The sequence below is a fragment of the Numenius arquata genome, chromosome 5, assembly GCF_964106895.1.
Source record: "Numenius arquata chromosome 5, bNumArq3.hap1.1, whole genome shotgun sequence".
Taxonomy (NCBI): Eukaryota; Metazoa; Chordata; class Aves; order Charadriiformes; family Scolopacidae; genus Numenius; species Numenius arquata.
The window spans coordinates 18,624,165-18,649,541 of NC_133580.1; the positions used below are offsets into that span (position 1 = coordinate 18,624,165).

Consider the following 25,377-nt stretch of genomic DNA (forward strand, 5'->3'; position numbering starts at 1 on the left):
TTCGCTTACCTCATTTTTCACCCCGAAAAGAAAAATAATCCCCCACTTAAATTGCTTTGAAATATTTGCATGACTGGTGTTACATTTTGTATGACTAGGTTTTTGTCATGAAGGTCAACAGACATCATTGAATTAATCTAAGGTTAAATATATTGTTTCTGTCGTGTATAAATGTTTTACACCTGCAACACATTTTCCTGTTGTGTTCTGTAAGATGCAGCAGGTGAGAGCTGTGAATCTTTGTACAAAGTTCACTTATCAAGACACATTAGTGAAACAAGGCAAGTTATTTTACTGTCCTAATATAACGAGTCTCCTTTTTTGGTCATGAATGAAAACCAGTTGGGTTTGGTTTGTTATTTAATATGGTAAATGGGGGTGTTTCTAATAGTTTTCCCAAATAAACTTCTTCCTAAATTAGTGGAAAAATCAGTTTGTCATGATACTGTTACAATCCTTATGGGAGTTCAAGGAAGTATTATATTTTACAATTTTAGAATTGCTATGCAGGGTTTCTTTTATACGAACCGTTTCAAATGGAACTTTATTTTCATTCACTTACTAATGTGCTTTAAGCATCCGTAGTTACTAAACTGCGACTCTTGTAGAATTAGACTTTCCAATTAAAGATGAGTTCAACCTTTTAATAAAAACAACCTTTGGTATCTTCCTGCTTGGTCAAGTCCAGTCTTCCTACTCAGAGACAGTATTACATTAAATGTTTTTTCCTTAAACTGTTTCTTTGACAGAAGAGGGTTGAGGAATGGAGATTTGAGCACAGTTTTAGCCTTCATATTTATGCCCTCTGCTTTATTTCCACTGAGTACATGTGATACTCAGAGTTATGTGAGAAATAGCGGTTGAAGAAACCGTCGGTCCTTCTTCTACATTAAATCTGTAAATTTAAACAGTCGGTGTGCAATTCCAAGGGCTTCTTCTAGGGTATGTGGCATAGCAGGTTCATCTTGAACATTGCAAATCTAAAGCCATCTCCTTTGTTTTCCTACCTCTCTTCCTCAGCTTTAATGAGGCATAATAAAGCTTTCTGGAATAAATATGGGTGGGGTTTTTTTTTTAATCACACCAAGTATGACATTTTCCATAACCTATAGTGGAATTCTGTGTTTTCCTCTGTGGTGCACTATGCATCAAAAGAATTATTAGTCTGTTTTTATTACATATTATCAAATAACAGTGATACCGTTGAGGTATTTCACGTTGGGATATTTTGTTAATTGTGTCTGTGTGTTGCTCAGTGAAATACCACTTGGAAAACTTAAAATTGGTCAAGTTGTATCTGGTGAATCTGGCAAGATTCCAGATTTTTTTTTTTTTTGTCCTAGTATGAGTTTTTAATAATACTTTGCTGTGCTTTTGCTTGGTACCTGACTTTTTTTTTTTTTTATATTCCTGTATTTTAATATCTTAATGTTCCTTGATGAAAACTGAATTCTACACAGGCCTGCATTATTTATCATGAGATATTCTGTTATGAGCAAAATATGATATAAGCCAACAGAGAGATATTAGTGAATCATTGTTTCAGTGCTGGGCCACTTATGTGAAAATTGTTGATTTGCTTTGAGACATGATCGGACTGCAGACTGCCTTAAGGGCATAAACACAGGATGATGATAAGGAGCAATATATTTAGTGGAGTAAGGTTCAGTCAGGCTCTTCAGGGACTGGTGTGAAGTCCACTTTATTCAGGAAGTTTCAGGAAGAGTCTGTAACAAAAGGCAAAGAGCGTATCAGTTCAAGTCTCAGGTAACAAATTAGTAAAAAATGTAAACACAAGGGAGAGAAATACCAAAGGGCCCTGGGAGAGCCGTCAGGGGTCAGGGCCTAATAGCATGAGAATAACTCTGTCACACTACATTTGAGAAAAACAGTGGTGGACACGTGCATTCACAAGGATACAGCTTTTTGGTAAGAGAAATTCTATACTACCTTCTGTTTTATAAGGTAAAAAAGCAAGAAGCAAGCGCAGTTGAAAATGCAGTATAGATGCTATGTTCACAGTCCCTCATAGAAGAAAATGTATTCATTAGTTTTGCTACGAATATGTTGTTTTGTAGAGAGAGCATTTTAACTGTGTTGACTTCAGGTGTTTTGTTATGTTTCTGTAGATACTAGACAGCGAGGAAGTCGGGCAAGTTTGCAAATTGTTTTACATGGAGTAGAAAGTAGGGCTGTCAGGTTTGAGGGGGTGGCACAAAGATATGTACCTGGGCTTGGAGGGAAGGAGAGCAAATGAGAAGCATACAGAGCAAAAAAACCAAAAGTGAAGTGTTAATAATGCATCATCGTGAAAAGTAGAATTTTTCATAAAATATTCAATCTGTGAATTAAATTAAAACTTGGTGCTTATATGCCCTCAGTTGTGTCCATTAGAAACTTTTTTTGAAGAACTTTTCTTCTGGATGGTGAATTTACCCAGTTCAGCTGGATTTTCAGTCAGCTGACACTCGCTTTCTTTGTTACCTTAGTGTTACCCTTTAAAGGGCTCTTCTCTCTCCTTTTTGGTTTACCCTTCATTCAAGTGTCTGCAGAAAGAATTAGATCAGCCACAAAATGTCTTTCTGCCACATTCAACACACAACACTTTTTTTTTTTTAAAGAGCTTTCCACTTCTTTTATTATTTTTCTCCTCTCCTCCTCTATTCATCTTTCTTAAAGCAAACTAAAAGACCCATGGTGTTCCAGGTGATAACTAGAGGATTATATAGGTATAATCATTACTTAGATTGAACTTGAAAAATCATCTAATAATGTGTCATGTTTTAATGTGTAATGTTCATTTCTCTTACGACTATTTGATATCAGTAAAAGAAATGACAAATCCCTTCAGAAAATGATTCTTTGAATTTTAACTGGTCTGGACTAAGGTACAGTTTTCAAAAAGTTAATATTTAAAAATACAAGAACTATGGAACATTGTAAATTAGAATAGTGTTACAGATGATCAATTTTCTTACTTGACAGTATATTTCTACGTTCAGATCTTCATTTCTTGTTAAGAAGGAAAGCCCTGATGTGAGGGGAATTTCTGTGAATAGGAATGTGCCCACAGGTTCCATTATAGTATGAATAAAGGAAGAAATTGGAAAATGGTGAGGCATAATGATACGCAACAGGTAGCTGTGTGCCAATTAAGAAATTCAAATAGCTTATTTTTCTATGTTTTTATTTACTGAAAAATATATACTCTGTAAATGATATAGCACAGAGTCTTATAGGTTATCGGTTTAAGTCCAGACATTGGACTATAGATTTGTGTTGGATTTTTTGTTGAATCCCTGAGATTATGTAGATGCACCACATGAGGGAGCTGCGTTCTATTCTGCACCTTGAAGACTGTATCTAGAACTGTGCTTCAAAGCTACTACTGAACATGATTGAAAGAAGATTTTATTCAAGAAAGGAGGAAAGTATAAAAAGGTTGCTGAAATGCATTTTTAGACTATAAATTGGTGAACTACTGAGAGAAAATTGTTTGACAGTAATCTACACAGACACAAGAAAAACTAGATAGGAGGAAAAGCCTGCTAGTTTAGAAATTCTAAAGAATAAAAGTCTATGAATAAAAATCTACTTAAATACATGGAAATCTAAAGGCTTCTTGATTGTGACTAATTGCCTGAGGGAAACTGTGCTTTCATCCTTAAATTTGTATTAAATCAAGTTGTCCAGATCACTGAAAGATAGTTTTGTAAAGAATTGTGCACTGCTAGAATGATAATTCATTAGAGATCCATTTTCTAATTGCTGTATACTTGTTTTAAAATCTGAAATTAGAGGGAGAGTGGACACTGTACAGCCCTGGAGCTGCAGCGTTAGATACCAAAATCAAACTGTCATGAGACATTGCTTTGTCAGAAATGTTGGTGTAGATGGAACTGGATTTTTCCCCTACCCTTCTCCACCCCCCAAAAGAAAATGAAATTAAAAAAAAAACTTTTTGGAGGGGAAGAATGTCATCAACAAAGTGTACTTTTGCATTCCAGATCCTGGTTGGCCTGTGATTACACTCTTTGCTTTTCTGTCTGACCAGAACATTTGTTTAAGAAAAATCCTGAAATGTTAGTTGGCCGAGAGAGAAATTTGAGGGATTACTTCACTTTCCTGACTTTTTTTTCTTGCTTTAATCCCAGTCATTTGGGGCAAGGCTGTTTGTGTGCCTACAGCCTATTTGCTCAGTTCCTAGCAAATAATTGCCCAAAAAGTTATGGCTACATATCTTTGGTATTAATATTTGGAGGGGAACGCCATGCACAGTTTTACTCAAATCATATGTGATGTGTGGTGTTAAGTATGCAACTGGGATTCCAAATACTATTTAGGTCCAAAAGAGACTGCCATTTTTAGAGTGTAGTCCTTCACTCTCATTTTCTCCTGCGCTTGAATTTGTGGACACTTCAACAGTTGTTTGTACTAAACAAATCTCAATTTGAATAAATTTATTCTATGCTTTTTCTCATCAGGTGATGTAAAATCATTCCTTTTCCTCCTTGATTTTGAACGTGTAGGTTCTTGACACATTATAGAATCTGAACTTGTTCAGATTTCTAAAAATGAGGACTTATGACACTGCTGCGTTAAAGGAAGCCTAGAAACATAAGGAGTCACTTCTCTTTTCCTTCCCCACACTTCACCAAAAAATCTGATCCAGATGAAGTAACCATCAGATGGACTGATTGAAGCTTGTTAAAACAGGGTACAACTGACAGCTCAAACATACCTCTCTTAATTAAATCCAGATGAAGTGAGGAAAAACTGCATGATCAAAGAGGAAGTGAATGTGGTTGCAGTTTCTCTGAAAGATTTGGGGCACTCAGCACTGTAATTACTGTTTAAGGCATCTCATTGTGTGTTCCAAATCAAATATAATATTTCTAGGAGGGGCTATCTTACCGGGGCTTTGCTGAAACAGGTATCAACAACTGATTTTTTTTGTTGTTGTTAGAACATTATTTTTCAATGCTTTGTGTTATTTGAAACAGTCACATTTAATTAATTTGAATATTACATGCAAAACAAATTTTGCAGAATCATTTTGTTTGTACTAGCTGTATTTTAGTTGTTTTCTTTGTTGTTTTTATTCATCTAAACAGTTTTTTATCTAATTGTTCTCCAGGGAAGTAATGCTAGAAATCCATTACTCTTGCAACATTTTCTGTTTGATATATTTGTGACTATCATGTCTTCTATGTTGCTTTCTAATTAATGCATGAATAGTGATTATAATTAATTTTTTGCCACCTGAAGAAATGAGTTAGAGTTTGAAAAAGCTACAAACACCACTCTTTATGTTGTTTCCAATTTTTTTTTTTTAACACCAAAATATCACAAATGTGAATTAAGAATTAGTTGATTTCTGTTGTGAAAGGTGCTGGAAAAGCACCTGCAGAAAGTATACAGGGAGTGACTAGTCTTCACATTTCTTCGTAAGGGATTCCAGGGAAAAACTGATCCGTGACTGTGAACCATCTGATCAAAGATCTATGAATTTTGTACAAATACAGGAGAATAACCTGTAAAATGTTACCAAGCTGGAATAGTAAACTGGAGAATTCTTTGCGTTCTTTTGTAACTTTAGAAGACTCTTTTTGCCTTTCTTCTGTGCTGTCATTTAGTGTCTGTTGTTCCAGCTCTCCCATCAGTTGCCCCCTCTTCATGCCATTGTCACATTGAAGTTCGTGCTGTGGGTCTAAAAAGGCTTCAGAACTGCAAGCGACGATGGTGTAATATGTAACCAATATATGCTGGGTCTGAAGTTATATCTGTACCTATATCTATTTCATTCTTCATCTGCTATAATCTTCTTTTTTCCTTATTTTTAACAGCCCTCACAACTTTCAGAACAAATGAAGCTAAATAGTCCACCTCTTTCATTCAGGAATGGCATTGTGCCTTTCTCTTAAAAGGATGTTTTTCACCTGGCAGGCAGTGTCAGTAAACTCATTTCCTCTCAGCATGTTCTTGCAAATGCAGTTGCAAAATTCTGGTGACTTTCATCAGTGGAAATAAAGCTTTGTTTTTGTCAGGATGAAAGGTTTGTTTTGCTTTCAGGAGTTGTAAAGCTTTTAGAAATGTTGATCTTTCTGTCTTCTGTTAAGAATGGGAGTATGGACTTGGGAGATTATTTCCCTGTTACAATTAGGGGGAAAACCCTTAAGTTCCAAGGTCGTCAACCGTCTTTTTCTCTGAGTAAGAGAGAAAAATTAGTGGATTTAGGTTAATACCTGGCTCTAATTTTGGAGTTTAAAATTTTTTTTTAAAAGTATTTTTATTTAAGATAGACAAGATCTTCCTTTCTCTCTAGCCTGTGGCTTTATAAACGCTGCCTTTTATGTGTTCTGTTTGAGGAGCCAAGTGCTCTTTTTCACTTTTTAAGTTTTCTTCTTCATACTACCACAGGAAATTCCTAAATCGGCATCATAAGTCTTCGAGCAGCCTTTTCCAATATAAACCAATTTAGGAAGCAGCCTGTGGAGCTTAGTTCCTTTGACTGAATATTTTATAAAATAGGCCCTTGTTGATCAGTTTTTGCCTGGAGAGTTCCTATGGGACTTTTAGAGAAATGAGTGCTGATCTTTGTGTCCTGATTAACAGAAGTATAAATAAAAAAGGCAATGTTGAAATTACGTTGACATAAGCTTTCTTTTGTGCATAGTAACATGGTGAATGTAGAATCAATGGAAATAAGTCTTTTCATTATTTAGAAGTTTGAATGCATGAAAACTAGGAATTGATATGATTGCTTAGAGCTAGGAGTACATTGATGATTTTTCCAGTGTTTATCAAGACGAAAGTTTTATGGCCATTTAGAGTCAAGTCAGAAAGCCTCATCTTAATTAACGTGAGCTTAAGCACGATTCTGCAATTTCAGGAGAAGGAGCAGGTCACAGCCAGCATTGTTATCAGATGGTTATCATCCATCCGTGCTTCATCAAGAACACAAACATTGAGCCGGTGTCTGTACACAGTGAGTGCAGTTGTATTAAATAATGCTGATGGTTAATGACTTCTTCAGGTACTCGCGCAATGAAGGCCAGGGAGAGGAACAGACCTCTTTACTGTATGGTAACTGAGAAGTAACCGTTCTTCTCTGGGTGTTTTTTTCTGGGCTATTCTGTCAGATGCTGAGTGATGAGGTAATTTGCTCTGTAATGAGAAAGAAATTCTCACACTGAGCTTTTTATGGCTGTTTTATTAGTGATCAGAAGTACATGATTTTGTGTAAACATAAAATGGGGTTCCTTCTATGGGTCTTGGTGTCTTTTGAGTTCTGATTTGGGTAGGTGAAGTGTATTGTAATGAAGATTTCTGGAATTTTTTTTTTTTATTTTTTTTGCAAAAGCTTTCAACAGGAAGAAAAGATTAGGTATATAATTGTGATTCGTAATTATCTGTGTATGCTCCAGAAGTCTTGTCTTCTGTGTAGTCACAGAGATACATTATGTATGTAGTGTGAATGACAAAATTGTTAGCATCTGTTTACGTACTGATAGCAGGTGAAAATAAAGCTATCAGTGTAAATGAGTTACTGTTATTAAAGCTGAATTTCCGTCTTCAGCTAGTAAGTTCTGTTTGTGTTTCTCCAGTTCAATTCAAAGAATGCTCTATTATGAATGAGCTTGGAGATTAGAAACTAAGAGCACTGGTACATCCTTTATTAAAGATGATGACAATATTGAATCAAACGTCCTCTTCTAGCTATTGAAACATTTTTTGCCTAGTTTCACAGTTCCTTGATCCAGAATCCTGCTCTGAAATGGTTTGCAAGAGTTTTGAAATGGTTGAAATATTTATTTAGTAAATTTGCACACTGAGTGGTAGTTGTTTGGAAATAAGAACACAAATGAATTCAGTGAAATTCAGTGAAATGTTTTTGTAATTGTTGAAGTGTATTTCTTTAACATTAGTAGTAGGTAAGTGTACCCATGGGAGAACGAAGTGTTTTGCTCCATGAACAGCGTATGGCAATAGATTAGCAAGCCATCTCTTTAGGCTTTTCATTTCAGGTGATCATGCCAAGGGTTTACATTATTTTCACGGATGAGTTTGAAGCACGGGTTAGGTTCTTTTTTGTCAAGTCAGACAATGAGTTGGCTTAAGTGCAGACAGGGAGGCTACATCAAACCCACTGCAGATAAACTCAATTATTTGGTCCTTATACTTGCTTTAGCTGAATTGTTAGTGTCTTGTGAAATTTTGATGATGATGAAAATATTCCATTTTATTGAAAACCAAGTTTAAATAATAACGACCATTTGATTTGTTGAAATAATGAACTACTCCACAAGGTAATTTTAAAACTGGGTGTTTATAGCTCATAGTGAGGATTCTGACAAATGGTTTGTTCTCAGTTTTTCATGGTTCTCTTCAGCAGTTCTTATAATCTGATTTAATTTTGGCATGATGGGAGTAGGAAAAGCTTTATTTGGGTCAAGTACAGTGTTTGAAACTTACTTTTAAATTTGGATTTTTTTTAATGGACTGAATTTGCGTTATGTATCTAGCTTAGAGGGAAAGAAATTGAGATGTTATATATTGAAGTTAAAATTCTGTATAAACAGAGTCACCAAAGCCTTGTTCGTTTAGTTTTTGCAGAATCGCACAATGGTTGAGGCTGGAAGGGACCTCTGGAGGTCATCTTGTCCAGCCCCCATGCTCAGTCTAGAGCAGGCTCACAGAACCATGTCCAGATGGCTTTTGGTATCTCCAAAATTCCGCAGCCTCTCTGGACAACCTGTTCCAGTGCTCAGGCAGCCCTACAAGCTCAGCTTGGTGGTTATTCAACACTTGATTCAGACACGGAAATATAGAACGCCAGATACGAATTAGGTTGTGAATTTTCATTAAAGTACCTTTAGGTATAAATGCAGATGGCTCTGTGGAAGCAGAGCCTTCTAATTGTTTTCTGATTCCTTGCCTGCTCTATTGTACACTTAATTTCCTTCTGTTGCTAATTTCTCACTGCTGAGGATGTCAAGTGCCACCTATGAGTAAAGGTAATTTGCAAGCCGACCTGGTGATCCCCACATTGATATTAGTAAAATGCAACATCTTTGATGAGTGGTGTCACAAATGTTTTTCAGTCCCACTGTTGTATGCTTTATCTACTACACTGTGAAGGCATACAAACAAAAATCATTTGTTGTGTGATTATTTACATAATTCTTTCTACCTGATTAGTTCTCTCCCAACTACGTAGTTTTGGGCTCCAACGATTTTACTTTCAAGCTTTTTGAATAGGCAGTTTTTCAGCACGTTTATTAATTTTCCCCCAGTGTCTGCAGTAACGTGTAACATGATTGAGCTGACTGACAGTTAACGGAAGTAAAACTCGCTTCTATTTCTTCAAAATAGAAAAATATACAGTAAAGAAAATAGACTCGTTTTCTACTGTTAAAATTTATATACTCTGCCTTGGATTAATGATGAAGTTGAGATTTTATCCAAACATCTACTGTTGGTATGCCAGTTGTTCCAGATATTCCAGATCTATCTGTCCCGTTGAAGAGTTATAGTGTGTATGTGGGTCTCTGGAATAAGGTGACATTTGGATGTGTGGCTATGTCCCCTCTTGCGTCAAGTAATGATGTGAATTCCAGAGTTCAGCTCAGGACAGGAGGGAAACATTCAAACATATAATTTGTCCTGGAAACTTTAAGAAGCCAGTTTTAATTAAACTGTATTATCTGAGACACAGAGCATTCTGATGGAAATTGTCAACTATCAGAACAGTGTGAGTACTCAGGAGTTTGGAATAGCTAACAGAATAATAAGTTGCTTCAAATTGTGTATTTAGCATGAAGGAATGCACATTGACATATGTTTTCAGCCTTGCTGTATGCAGAAGGCTCAGAGCTTTATCATTGCACAATGATATAGTTGATGGCCTTTTTGCTCTCCTCGATGCAGATTAATCAATCTGCCACTTAAATTTATCAAACACTGCACGTTTTTAAAAATTGCATTATTTTAAGAAAAAAGTCGTATACATTGGAAATAAATGGATTACCAGTTTTCCTATTGTAAAGTATATATTATGATTTACTATCATTTTTATCTAAAACTAATGTGTCATATAAAATTTAATATCAGAACCCAACAGAAATGCACCTGAGGAGATTGGTGTGGTGGACAAATTTAAAGGAGATCATATGGAGGTTTATAATGAACCCATGTTTCTGGTCTTTAAATGATGCTCTGCTGTCTTTTGAGGAGTTTCTGTCTGTAGTGAGTATTAGGATCAGTGCGTATAACAGAATAAGAAACCTTGATATATTCAGGAGAAGTGAAGTTAACTGAAAACCAAGTAGATCAGATATTTAAATAAATAAAGTTTAGGTGGCTTTGCTTTCCAGACTCCTAGAAAATCCCAGGCTGATTATTTTTTACCTCCTCATTATAATGCCAGTTTATATAATATGCTAAACCCATTGATTCTTTCCCTTTAGGTTGAGTATATTTATAAATGAGAACATCTTCCATCTCTCATCCCAGTGCGTCTTTGTTTTCTTTTGTCCTTGTGTTTTTGGTGTCTATTAGGAGTTAATCCATCTGTAGCATTAGGCCAGCTGCCTCTTAAATGAATTTTTTTTGTGTCAGCACAAACTTTTGAGAATCGAGCATTACATGAAAAACTCTCCCAATGGAATGCTGCTTTCTCTTGTTTTCAGCTTCCTGTAATCAGTAGCTGGAAGGACACGTCAAAAGAACTTCTATTCAGTCTCTGAAATGCTGTTGGAAAGCATTAAGGAGTTTCTGACAGGTATCTCCTTTTTGTCTTGCAGTGCATTCTTTCGTTTTCTGGAGGTATCAAAGACATCAACTCTGTGCTCTGTTTGTTTTACTATTTCAGACTTGTGGTCAACATCCTTGAAATTCCATTTTTATAGTGACTATATGCCCTGGAGATGGGCCTCCTTAACTGCTGGAACATCAGTGCTTTTTTTATAATTATAGTTAAATTACCAGTGTTCTTCCTACTGTGGCATATTTATTGTTGATGAACGCCAAGCTGTCAGTATCGGCTTTTGTTTTCTTTGTAAATGCTGACAGTAATAGGTCTTGCCTTTGGGCAAGTGAGTTTTTTGTGTGTTCAGGTACTTTATTAACTCTATTATTTAAGTTATTGATATATTGATGGTAAGTTCATAGCAGATGTTATTGCAGAAGCAATGACTTTCCCTCCAGCAGATTTGGAGTTTTTAACCTTGACTTCTCTGATCTTTTTTTCTCCTCTGTTTATATGGAAGAAAGCATGGAAGTGCCATGGTAGTTGTCCTAATATGGACATAAAGAATGTAATTCTACTATTGTTGGTAATTACATAATGTGGTAGCATAGTGTCATGGTAACATTTGTATCCATTGCTTGCTTAATTAAGTGAATTAATTTAGGCATTGCACTGAAATGCCAGCAAACTGTAGTCATCTGGTCATAATTCAAAGTGAAAAAAAAATGGTTGACTTACAGAAAAGATATTTTCAGTGATTACAGATGCCTTTATACAGCCCTACTAATATTTTACTTCTTGCGTTCTGATAATGACACCACACTGGATATTCTCACTGCAGAAATCCTTATCCATCCGGGTATCTAAACGTTTTTTTCTTCCTTTCCTGGTGTGTTCATTGTCAAGCAAACTGCAGAACTGGATGGAAACTTAAGTTGGCAGCTGTAATGTAAACACATAAACAAAACCTTTTTTCAAAAATAAAAAGGAAAACTAAAAAAAAAAAAAAATCAAAGTAAAGGAAAAAAAGGGTGGAAGTTAGCCAGCCTATCTTTTAACACAAAGAAGTCAGTAAAGAGTAGAATTAGTAAATAACTGCAATTTGGCAGCAAAAGTTAATAAAGTAGTAAGAGTAATGGAAGTTAATGCACTGCATTTACCTGTATCTTTGTAGTTGAAAAGACATGCAGTTTTCTTCTGTTACTTGTTAGCATTTTAATTTTCTTTTGATTTCTTTGTGACATGATGCACAGAGAATTTTACTAGATTGCATGGTAAAGCATACATTGTTAACTTCTTGGTACCAGTTACTGACCAGTGATTGATTTATTTATTAACCTCAGGGTGATGTGTTGAAACCAATGAATTAAGATTGTATGAATTAAGATTATAACACCTATAAATTTTAAACTGCAGTAGCACTTGAAAAATACCAACTTTACATTTAGAAAATCTCAGGGTAATTTTGTGTAGTTGCCATCTGCAGTAGTACTAAAATTAAAAAAAGGAAATGAATTAAAGGGCATAACCTTTCCTTTACCTAGTACCCACTAAAATAAGTATTTCCAAACTTCAGTAAGGATTATAGGTAGAGAGTTGCCTAGATGCTGGTTAGGTATTGTTCTGTAATTGGTACAGTGGTCTGTTTCCTAAAGTAAAGCAATAACTCTCCATCTATTCAGATTTACAAACTCATTTTTCTTGATTTATGTGGAACTTTGGGAGATAGGTATAATACTGAAGATGGGAGAATGTTTCAAAACGGGTTTTTGGGTGGTGGTTTTTTTTTTTTAATTTTTCGAATAATAGTCTTTGCAGTGAAGTTTTGGTTTAGATTTTTTTATGCTTATGAAAGAAACTAAAAATGTGTATGTGGAAAAACAAGCTTGTGAATAAGGTAATTTTTTTTAGTTGAACAAGCGTCTTTACGCTTGATAGTTCAGTGATTTTTGTTTTGGTTCAGTAGAGTAAGAATGAAACTTCGTTTAGAGTTTTTAAATGACCACTCATTAAAGCTCCAATCTGTAATAATGATAACTGGCGGAATTAAGGATTTCTATTATGCTAGGTTTTGATAGCTTAGATTTTTCAATGATGGTTTTTCATGAAGTAGTGTAGGCAAGTACGGCTTTGCTTCTCTGGAATGGCTGCATTGACTGAGTCTTTGCAATGACTTAGGTACGTTTCTAGGTGCTAATTCAAGTTACTAATGTTTTATAAGTATGAAGATTGTGTGAAGCATACAGAGTGTGACAAAGTGACTTTGTTAATATGACGGTGTATGACTGGAAACTACTGTCTCTACAGCAGTGGATTGTTTTCTTCAAAATTAAGTATAGATAAAATACTGTATTCTCTCTTTGCTCATCATATTCATCCATCTTACTGACATTTTTTTTGTCTTACAAGCCACCTGTTAATAGTGTTTCTGTAATTTCAACATTGTTATTTATCCAGTATGTTTCTGCAGTGTTACTTTAAAATATGTTCTAGTTTCAGTAGCAGTATTGTTTTTTTTCTTTTTAGTGCTTACTGTTGTTATTTCTCATGTTGAATGTGCAACCTGAATGGAGAATTTGACTCTGGGAGCTTTGTCTCAAGGAATTAATTTCAAATCTGGAATGTTCAAAGTTTTTTCCTGTTTTTATTTCAGACTCTTCAGTCATTTTTACTATGTTAATTTGGTTTTATATTATATTCTGTGAGGCTGTTTTTAAAGGAACCACAGATACAATTTGTATAATTATACACCTTCGTACTTCTTTTTCTCTAGTATTTTTGGTGAGTTGTTCAACACAGTCACCTGCTGACTCTAATGCAATTCATGTTTTTCTAGAATTTTTAGACTGTGCTCAATAATTCAGTAATGTGCCATTATTACCTATTTAATGTATTCTTGCCCATTAAACTTTCATTTCCTTTTGCGCAGTTAAATGTCATTGAAGATTGAACTATACCAAGCTTGTCTTGTATTAAGATGAGCGATTCAACAGTCCAAGCTTGAAATTCTAACCAAGCAGGTTAAACATTATTTCAATAAACTGCAAACATAGGTATTAGTACTGTGTTTGCACTGGTATAAAACTATGTAGATAGATAGTACTGTTTCAAAACCTTGATATTTGTATGTTAAGGTCCATCACAATATTGGTTTCTTCTTTTTGCCATTCTAAATGAACATTTTAAGGTAACAAAAGAATACAGCTTTCCTTTTATGCTACTGAGGCCTTAATGAAGAATAGAGGATTACTTGGAAAATAAGTTTCCAAGGAGGAAAATTTAGTTTATATATAGTTTTTGACGTAAATTTAGAAACTAAATTTTAATTTATTATTTGCATACCCTCCCATTAATTAGAGCAGGAAAATCCAAGTGAAATGTTAGGCCTCTTTCTGGTGGAAGATATTTTCAGCCTTGTTACTCTTGCATATAGCTGGTGAAATGATACCCTTTTAAGCACTCAGCAGTATCCAAACACTATGGAAATATTATGAATAGACTATCCCCCAAATTTCTTTCTTTATTCTGCAATTTGTTGACTGTTTTCTGAAGAACTATTGTTGGATTTAGTCTAATCTCAAAAAAAAACGGTTTGTGTAATTTCTCTGTATGTCTCTTTTCCCTAATTAGTTTCCAGGTTGTTTATTATTTTGCAGAGAGATGGAGATCTCAAAGATATTGAGTAACTAGAAATGTGATACTAGGCAAAGTCTCAGATTAGAGACTCAAGTATGGAGAGAGCTTGAGGCATGAGCTTTGCTGTATTAAGAATCAGAATCTGCATGGAAGAGCGTTGTTACAACTAAAAGCCACAGGGAGCCAGGCTGCATGGGTTTTGTAGTTCAGGGAATAACTTGTCTCTTTTGTTCTTGGGTTTTGATATGTACAGCACAAACACTTTCAGCAGCTACAATTCAGTATCAGCAGAACTAGTTTAATCATGTACTAGCTAGTTTTTTTACACTCATTAGTGACTTTGTAGACATAAGCAAGCACAACAGAAGAAAACAGCAGACTGACCTTACTTGCTTCAAGGCAAACTAGTGTTTCCCTTAGTAGCTTGCTCCCTTCCTATATTTGCAAATGAATTGTTCTAAAAATAATTTTTTCTTATGGGGAAAAAAAATACTGCATTCTTCTATTTAAAAGGATTATGCCAAAATTCCAATGACTGCTAGGATGGAAGTCGCTCATTTCATTTCTAGACTTCCATGCTTCCTAAAGAAAAAAAAAGACTTGTGTTATTCCATGGTGTTTTTCTTACTACTAATTTTTCCAAGCTGCTTGTCAGTTAACTGGGGCAGGTGGGTGGATATTTCATTTTTATAAGTTTTGTGAAATTACATAGTGAAGAGGAGACAGTGCCCCAAATAAGTTTACCTAGTACAGGAAGCTTGAGGCATGAGCTGAGCTGTCTTGTTAGGCATTGAAGAATCCGCAAAAAGACACATCTGTAACAAAAGGCAAAGAACATCAGATGTCATACTACATACTTTTGTCAATGGTAGTTCTGCAGAATGCAAATTTTACAGATGAAATCTATGTACATGATACAGGATACATGACATCACTTGAAGAGAGTGGGGAATTACAGTCAGAGTCTCACAGAAAAGTAATTTTCAGTATGTCTTTTCATAGAATGTTTTTGACAAAATTAATCATTTATTAGAAGAAATATGTCCAAGATATATTAAAATTTCATGAAATCAGTAGTATAGGGTACTAACAGCAAATCTTTGTCATTGGAGAGGGATCATTTAATGGAATTTGGACTTGCAGATATGTAAGCATTACCATACAAAAATGTGATATTTGAATGCAGGACAGCACTAGCAAATATTCCAGATCTAACCTTTGTACTAAGTTTTCTTTACTTTTTGTTTTTACTGTTAGGTTGTTTTACATTTGAATCACTTTCCTTAACAAAACCTTACAGCTTTGCTGAGAGTGCCCGAGAGCAATATGAAAAATTGTCCAACATGCACAACAACATGACTAAATTGTATGAAAATTTGGGAGAATACTTTACCTTTGATCCCAAAGCAATAAGCATAGAAGAATTCTTTGGCGATCTGAGCAACTTCAGAACTCTGTTTTTGGTGAGTAATGTCTACAAAACATTATCCTATTCTTATTTCTTTTTTCTCCCAATTTGATTTCTTTCCTCTTTTTTTCTATTTCTCATGTTATAGTTGACTTTATGTTTTGTTCTGTGGCAGGAAATTGGATTCATGTTGCCAGAATTATTTAGATTTTGGTCACTGATAACTTTCATCTTCCAGTTTGTAACTTTCCAACTCAACTGTCAGTGTGGTTGAGACATATGGATAATCAGAAAATATTTTTCCTCTTTTAAAAAAAACTTTCTTGATGGCTGATGCACAACTAACAGGCATGATACTGAAAAATGTGTTTATATCAAGAGCTGAATGGTCATGTCTACATTCATGTTGTGTTGGAATCTGGCTGATGCCTTAATGATGCTGTGATGCTAAGGCTGAGACTTTGGATGCGCTGACAGGACTCGTGAAGTTCACTTACATGCTTATATTACTATTTCCAGTCATCCAGTGTGGTTCGTGTCAGGGTATGGCTTTTTTAAGAAGGAATTTAAGAATTTAATTTTAAGCAGCTGAGTTTTGTAAATGGGTTTAATGTCATCCTTCCTAGTGGCTGTCTGGGAGCCATAATTAGCTGCACCATAGGAAGAGTACAGGGGAAACAGATGCCTAGAATGTCACATTGTGTCTCTAGAGAATATTAATGTCACTTGGAAATACCACAGTTTGCCATACAGCTGTGGCTCACTGATCTGTCTGTTGCCAGTAGCTGCCTTAATTTATCATGCGATAATAAGGACTTTCAGTTTCAGTTTGATGGAGCACTACTTTAAAACATAATTTTCATACCATGTTCATTTTATTACAAAACTTTTACTACAATATATTTAACTATTCATTTTAAATGTGCTGAAATTATTCACCAATTCTTTAGTAAGTACGCCAACACATCTGGGCGAAGACTTGTCAAGAACAGAAATAGTTGTCATGGGACATTTCAGTGCTTTTACTTCTTCATAAATCCAAGGCTTACATTTTCAAATGTGGATATCCGAGTCTGGAAATCTGCTCTATTGTAACTGCTTGAAACAGACTTCAGACTAGCACTGTCCAAATATTGTGATGAAAGTCTCTCCTCATATATTTATTCCAACTGCTATGCAGGTGACAGGAGGTAAAGGGCAAATGTTTTCTAAAAGGTGTATTAGAATGAAAATAGTTCAAATTGCTTACTCTTATTTTCCTTCCTTTTGCATAAAAATCTGGCGGATGCCCTGTTGCTCTTCAATGGTTACCACAGAATTTTCAGGGAGAGTACTTTTAAGAGATTCATGCATTTCTTGGGAGTGACTGAGTAATACCAAGGGAAGGGAAAAAAGTGGTATTTCAGGTTTTCAGTGGGTAAATGTGAGAAATTAAATACGACGTGCAATAACTCTTCTCATACAAAGCTGGAATGTTTTTGTGGCCTTACCAAATGAACCAAGAGCAGAAAAGAAACTACCACGTGTACATCACAGTTCCAGAACAGATGAAATTGTCATTGTTTCAGGTTCAGAATGAGTTTCTTCAAGTAATTTTGTAAGAATGAAGTGTTGAATTCAGGGGTGAGGGTGTTACTGAATCATATGTAAAAGATCTCCATTTCACAGCAAAAAGCTGTACTTAAGACTTTAAAAAAATCATAGTGACAATAATTTGACTATTGACCTTTCTCAGTGTTGTGAACTTTGGACTAGATCATGTAGTATTAATGATACATGTTTTTGTATTATGATTCAGTAACAGTTGTTCTTGTCAATGTTTTTGTAATCGGGTGTTCCTAATTATTTTGATGAAAAGATGAAATACCATCTAGCTGACTACATTTTATCCCTGCTTATTGAATGCTAGTGAACGAGAGGGGAATTCTGTGAGACTTACCTGTATATATTCATACAGAGGGCAAATCTCTTGAGCTTCAAGGTACAATAGTTTTTTATTTTCTACATTAATGTTGTATTCTGCGGAAATAATTGTTCCTTCATTTATATAGTGGCTATATGATGTATGATTATAATAGTTCATGTTTTGCCTACGTCTGTTATTTTGACAAAGTTGCCCCCTTAAAAGAACAAAGGGGCAACTGAAGAAAAATCTTGGGTTAAAAGCACAGGTTATCAAGGAATTGCCACAAGAATTGTGGTGCCAAAATTTCAAATGTATGGACATGCAATGCATCTAAGTTCCACTATCTGCAAAGAGGTGATTCTTATTTGGCCTGAATTGTCCTAACTTCTGCTGCCTCCTCCCCCCTACCCGCCCCCGCCCAGAAAAAAAATATTGCAATTTACCTCATTTAAATGAGGTTCTGTTTTAGGAACATTTAGTGAAATACTTTATTCAAATTCACAATCTAGATTGTTCAGATGGTGTGTTTAGTCACACAAGAATTTTAATTTGAATTGAGAATAACTTTTTCTTCAGTATGAACTCGCTTCATTTGTACTTACAACAAAGCTCCAAATACTCAATTTTCACTGTTTCAGGAAGCTGTCAAAGGTTAGAACAGTTCTAACTTTTTTTTTTAAGCACTGAAATAGTTATAGCAATCAGAGTAATCACGGTATTGAGACTGCTTGTGCAAACTACTGTTAATTATATTCTGGTTATTGCTGTATACATGTATTACACATCTTACATCTGCAAATACTTATCTGTGGATATGGAACAGGGTGTAAATTGTATAAACTACCCTTATTATTTATACTGAGAAATATTATCTGGGTTTTATTTGCCAGAATCTACATGACTTTGCTCTTTCGATGTGAGCGCACAAATACCTGTGTTGTTCTGAGTGCCAGACAGTACTGAGAGCAGCCAGCAGACTTGCTTTGATTTTGTTGTCATTGTTATTGCTGTTATTTAGCAGGAGGAGAAGAAGCTGTCGTGAAAGCATTTGGCACAGGTAAAACACCCTCTGAAGTTGAATCCTTTTCTTCTGCTAGATTTGATCTTGAGCAAGTAGGTTTTATATTTTCAGCAGACTGTAACTACTCTGCTTTTTTCAAATGTAATTCGTCTGTTGTATTTTATTTGTATACCAAATAAATTTTAATGGACTTTCCTCCTTTTGAAGATTTTGCTATAAGGAGTAGCTATGGACAAATCAAGAGAAAGGCCTCCTTCTGGTAGGCACTATGTAGTTGTGAACTAATGGTCACTTGTTACTGAGGATCACAATAACCTCAAACATACATTCTTATAATCCTTGGTTTGAGATTGACACGTTCTGGTAACAACTCACCTAAACCCTTCATCTTGCAATGTAAATACACTCAGCTAATTAATGCATTGCAAGAAATTAATATCTCTTTACCTAATTGACATAAAGTGGCTCGTGTTAAGGGGAAATCATTATAGATACAAACTTATGTTACTTCTAGCAAAAGTCACAATCCACCAGGTATTTCAGAGATTGGGGGGCTTTCTGTTTTTGGAATTTCTACAAACCTATGCATGATCAGTTCTTCTTATGATATCCATATGATATTTACGTTTTACCGAAAAACTGCAATAAAATGCTTTTCTAGAGTAGAAAATTATTCCAAAGACTAAGTCTCTGTAAATTTATATAGTTTATCAAGACAGAACTTTCAAGTTCTGTGTTCTGGTTTGGAATAATAAACTTGCATTCCAAATAGAAGACATACCACAAATAGTCTGAGTTTCCAGAAAAGCAGAGCTAATTCCTTGCGTTGCTTTATAATTATAGAAAGTGGACAAGATAATTTGCTACTTGTTTGTCTAGATACTTAGTTATACCCATCTGATGCTATGGTCTTTAAAGATCTTATCTGTCCTTTTATCTTCTAAGCCTCTTAAAAAAAGGTTATTAAATAAGTAAATGAACTTAGACCACATATATGATGCATACTAATTTAAATAGTAATGCTTCTATATAAAGAAGTGAAATCTGAGGCTTAGGTAGCTTAAGGAGATGCTTTCTTTTCCTTAGCATCATTTGGGCTTCAGTCAATTCACTTGTTCAGATATATACAGTAGTTGTAGTTGTAATTGTAATTAGGTCTTTTGAGAATTTCTTGGCTTATTTTATCCACTAGAGCAGAACCTTGTAGACTTTAGTGGCATAAAGATTCTTGTTTAAGGATTTATTCTTTTTACAGACACTTGAGGAAGGCCTAGGGCAAGCATTAAAAGTTCACAGTACAGTAATTTTTTTTTTTTATATATATAAGGAAAAAAATACTAACAAGAATTGAGATTTTCTGCAACATTTTGATGCCTGCATGAAGTTTCCTGAAAGGAAAGAGATAGTGAAACTCGTAACTACTGATAAGAATTCAGGAGCAATCAGAAAAGACCGAGGATATACAGCATCTCCAAATATTGCCTAGAGCATGCGTATTTATTATATTTGTCCAGTTCAAACTGTTGTAATGCCTGCACGCTTTCTCTAAGCGGTCCCATTAACTTTTTTTAGTATTTGGATAAATGACTGAAATATAATAATACAATACTCATGACTTGCTTTTTCCTCTTTGTCATTCTCCTATGTTAGGCTAATGCCTATCTGTTAGCTTGTTTTGTCTATAAAGCTATAAAGCTTGTTTTGTCTGCTGCTTGCAATTTTAACTTAGAAGTGCAGAAGCTCTTCAGATTGCTGCTTCTGTTTTTGTTGCTAACTCTTCTGGTGTGAACATTTATGACAAGACAAACCACAAAATCATCAGGTAATTTAGGTTGGAGGGAGATGCCAAGAGGGTCATTAAGTTTGACATCCTGCTCAAAGCAGGGCTAGCGTAGAAGTTTTTTCAGGCTGCATGGGACCTTGTACAACTGAGTTTTGAGTATCTCCATAAATGAAGATGCCGCATAATATTTGCCTTTTCCAGACATTGGAGATGTCTCTTGAGTTCCACAACTTTTTGATGGAGTAGAGGCCTCGTAGTGACATCAGTCCGTTGCCCAACCTGCCTGTGAGACAGTGATGGCAAAGCTTGAGATGAAGGTGGCCCAGAGTACCTCAGCCTCTTCTTTGATATTAGGTTCCATGCTCCGTTCAGCAGCAGACCTACATTTTCCTTAATAATAGAGTTGTTTTGATGGGAGGAGACCATTAAGATCGAGTCCAAATGTTAACCCGGCACTGCCAAGTTACCACTAAGCCACATCCCTCAGCACTGCATCTTTTAAATACCTCCAGGGATGGTAACTCAACCGCTTCCCTGGGCAGCCTGTTCAAATGCTTGACAACCCTTTCAAGTGAAGAAATCTTCCTTTGTCTGTCACTGTGGCTATAAAAGTCCTTCTCACATTGCTTTTCACATCTCTTGCCAGTTTAACTTCTATCTGAGCTTTGGCTTCCTTAATTACTTCTCTCCCTGGGCAGTATTCCTCCTGGATAGTATAGCTGTCCTGCCACTTTGCTGTGTTCCTGTTCTGCTGCCTTTGTACAACAGCTATTACTTGTATTGCCCCTCGCTTAACCTGTGATTCTGCATATGATTCCGCTATGTAAAAGCGAGAATACAGACTAAATAGTTTGATTGTAATGACAATTTTTCTTTTTTCATTAGCAACTAAAGATAAGAATAGCTTCTGTTATAGAATCATGCAATTCAGCTAGTGTATTCGGAGAAGACGGAATATATAGGAATGTTTTTAAAGATGAATCTAAAAGAATTAAATTAGAAAAATATTCTGAATGGCACATCCCCAGAAAATTCTCTGTGTTTGTATGTGTATGTATACATATATTTAAAATCATGTTTGGAGCTTGATATGCATTTGTCTTATTATGCTCATATCAAGCTATTTTAATATTAAGAAAACAGCTGGTCATTTGAAAACTCATGGTAAAGACTTTAGATTATCATTAGAGGAAGTGCCATGAAGGGAAAATAATGCCCATTTTTGATTATTTGAAATAAAAAAAGATATACATGCATCATCTTTCCTAATTGCTTGCCTTTTGCTAGTTGAACAGAAACAGTATTTAATGCGTCTCCACATGGTCTAAGCATTCAGAAGTTGTTAGGCTAAATGACAAGATGTAGAGTATAGGAGAAGAAAAAATTCTTGAACAGTCAACGTTGTTTTTTCATCTTTCACTCCTCTGATCAAAGTGTATCAGCAATACAGTGATACTCCTTTGGGTCCAGTAGTTTTTTTTCAAGTTATTTTCCAACAAAATTTGCCATATAAATAAGTTGTTATTCTGTTATCCCTAAACAACAAGTGGAAAGGAAATTATAAGTAGGTAGTGTGGGCTGATAGAGCAGCTGACCTTTATCAGTTTCTTTGTGAGATGTATTGATTGCTGTTGCAACACTTTCTATACTTTTCCCAGCAAGAGACAGTTACCCCAGAAATTGACTTATCTGTGGACATTTTGTTGTTTGTTGCTTTATGTCTTTAAAACTGTCCAGATATAAAGTTTCTATTCAAGTTCCAAATTCATCTTTTGTACTCTAGTTTTTATCCATATTTGTCTACCCTTGTGTGAGAGAGAATAAGCATTTTGAGGGCTGTTCTGTGATGTTAGGAGGAGAAAAAAACACTGCGTAGTTAGGAACTCACAGTCTAAGTGACACTATTGAAACTGCCCGTCATATGGTTGCAAATCGCGAAATAAACTTACATCACCTCTGACCAATAACGTAATCAAATGCTCCTTGAGAGCCATTTCAGTTATTGAGCTGCAATATAGTGAATCAGCCTAGAGATGCAGATAGAAGAAACAGAGTTTGTTTATTTATTTATTATTCTATATCTGCTTCCATTTTATCCCCAGCTTTCTCTAACCATTTTTGCAGGAAACATAGTTAGAGCCAAGGGTGTAGCGAGACAGCGAAATAAAGTTTGCTTCACGTTACCTCTCTACCTCTCAGAAATTATGTCCCTGATGGTCTCTGAGATGCACTGCTTCCGGCTCAGTCTTCCCCTCCCCTCAAAGATAAGGTAGAATATTTAAACCTTTGAGGTGAGCTTTTAACTAGATTTTTCTTGGTACTTGTGTCACCTCTATCTATGTTTACGTCTTTGATTTGGTGCTTATGTATGCCTTGATAACCTCATTGTATTCAAGACATATCACAGGAAATAAGTAAAGCACTTCAGCATGACTCTCCTTCGTCAATGGGACATGATTCAAAATCAAGGCAGGGGTATGTGTGTGGAAAAAGGTGTATTTATTCTTCTCTTGGAGCTGACAATTACAGAGAAATTGAATCAAAAGTAGCAACAAGGGGGTTTTGTTAGGGGGAGGGGTTTGTGGTTTTGGTTTTTTTTTTCTCTTTGCAGTTAAAATAGTAGATCCACTGGAAAATAATATGCTTCTTATACTTGGGACTATCTGAAGAAGACATACTTTTTTATTTTATTGATTGAGTCCTTTCTTCCATTGAAAGTAAACACAAATACCTATTGTCCCTGAGAACAATTGTAACCTAATACATTTTGGTTTGATATAGTTTCAGGCTCTTATCAAATAATAATTAATCAGTTGCCTGAAGCAAAATGGCAGTTTGTTCTTTTCTGGTTTGGTCCTTTAACCTACTGTCTCACAGAGTTCATATCAAATTATCTGAAATATTTTTTATCTGTTACATTCTGAATGTTTGTTTCTGTTAGTGCTAGAGAATTTAAAAATATCCAATAAATTTGTTATGCCTATGTTTGCAAATGGAGATAAACATCCTTTAAATCAGATTGTGTGCTTTGTGAAAGTTGTATGGAATGTATAATTTGGTATTAGATAGGAAATGTTCTTTTTTCTTATACAGTTCTTAAATGTTTCAGATTTTGTTTGCTCTGTGGGCTCTCCCTTTAATGCAGTTTTAAAGGTAAATTTTGAGTCTAAAAAAACAGTTGTAATAATGCCTATATGAATAGTTTGGTAAAATTTGAAGCAGTAACAGGCATTTATGGGCATAGTTGTTATGAAATGCAAGGAAGGTTTTTCCTTCAGTGAAGTGTTATTTTTTATTTTTTATAGACAGTTTTATCAGTGGTGACTGCTTCCCTCACCTAGAAAACATTTGTGTAAATGCAGCTCTTCAGATAAGGAATTAAATCTTTAAATTACATTATAGAAGGGTTGTGTTTTAGTATAAGTAAATATTTAAGCAGATGTCAGCACTCATCAACTGGCAGAATGAGAGATAAGTTTTTGTAAAAGACTATGAAATAAACTGCCCTTTTGTATCAACTCTCACTATCGATTGATGATTACTCTGTGGCTGGGATCTTTTACAGTACCCCTGTAATACAAGATCCAGAAAGTGAAACCCCCCCAAAATGTTAAGACATATTAAATCACCAGTAAACTGACACGTTTTATTGGGTGACCACTACCCTGATCTTTCTAGATTTTATAAGATTGATGCCCTGTGCCAGACAGGAAACAATCTGTTTTGTTGCCTTCATAAGAGGAAACGTTCACCACAGTGGATTCAGCATCTAGAGTATAAATGTACCTCAAAGACCTTTTCTTTCTAATATTTGTTTGCTTGTAAATTGTTTCAAAGTAAACTTCAAGCTCCATGACTCAGGAACATTTTTTCTGTGGCTTTTTTTAAATGTCCCTTGGATACAGCAGGTCATTGGCTACAGTAATATAAATCAATGAATATACAATACATAAATTAATACATAATAAACATATGATTTACTATGAAATGTAATACATAGTCAAGCTAAATTCCCAGCTTTCGAACTCATAAATTGAGTTAGTAATTCAGGAATGGATTAAAAGAAAGACTGTATTTATTTATTTTTCTCCCTGGTTATTTGTCTGGGAATACAGTTTCTCCCTTCTGCCTAAAAAGTAACAGTTCTTTAATGTAGTCTGAAAGATAACAGCTTCTAGCTAGCAGGTAGCTATGAAAAAATAAAGAATAATGAGCACAAAGTATTTTCTGCAGCAAAATTTCCCAAGAGAAAGTGAAAACAGCATATCAAAAGTGAAACATTGTCCTTATTAAGAGGCAGTATATAGCAAGCCCTGCCCCAAAAACCCAGAGACCCTGTTGCAAGCTCTCTAAATTCTCATTTGAGTGTATACATCCAGCTAGTCCTGAGAATTTTTTAAAAAATCATGATACTGAACAAGTCAGGAATTAGTTGTAGGCTAGGAAAGTTTCTAAGTAATGGAATCAGAAGCTAAAGAATTCCCATAGGAGTGGTAACTCATCACCTCTATCAACAAGCTGTTAGTACTGCTAGATAAGTGGCTATTCTATTCATGATAGGAAAGGTAAGGATGACGTTTCTCTTGGAAGCTATCCAAAAGATGTAAAAATAAATAATAATAAAAGAAATTAACCTGAATTACAGTACACTGCATTTGCAAGCACTTAAAGGTAGGTAACTGTATAAATTACAGGTAGCACAGACAAGGATAGGATGTTATATTTCATGGTAGTGAGACCTTTGCTGAAGTAATATTTTCAGAAGTAATATGGGAAAACAGGGTCTAGAGGAAACTGTGAAGTTAAGTTTCCTAATCTTAAAAAGGAATAGGATTAAAACCTTTTTTAGAATTTTCTATTCGATAGTTTTAAA

The 25,377-nt window shown here is 35.1% G+C and overlaps 1 protein-coding gene across 1 annotated transcript in view; it reads left to right on the forward strand.

Moving 5' to 3' along the window:
• Positions 1 to 25,377, forward strand: part of DIAPH2 (diaphanous related formin 2) — a 247,897-nt gene that overhangs the window by 132,175 nt on the left and 90,345 nt on the right. Inside the window, exon 25 of the mRNA XM_074147988.1 lies at positions 15,685 to 15,849. Within this exon, the coding sequence (XP_074004089.1) occupies positions 15,685 to 15,849 (165 nt within the window). The remainder of the gene's footprint in view (positions 1 to 15,684; positions 15,850 to 25,377) is intronic.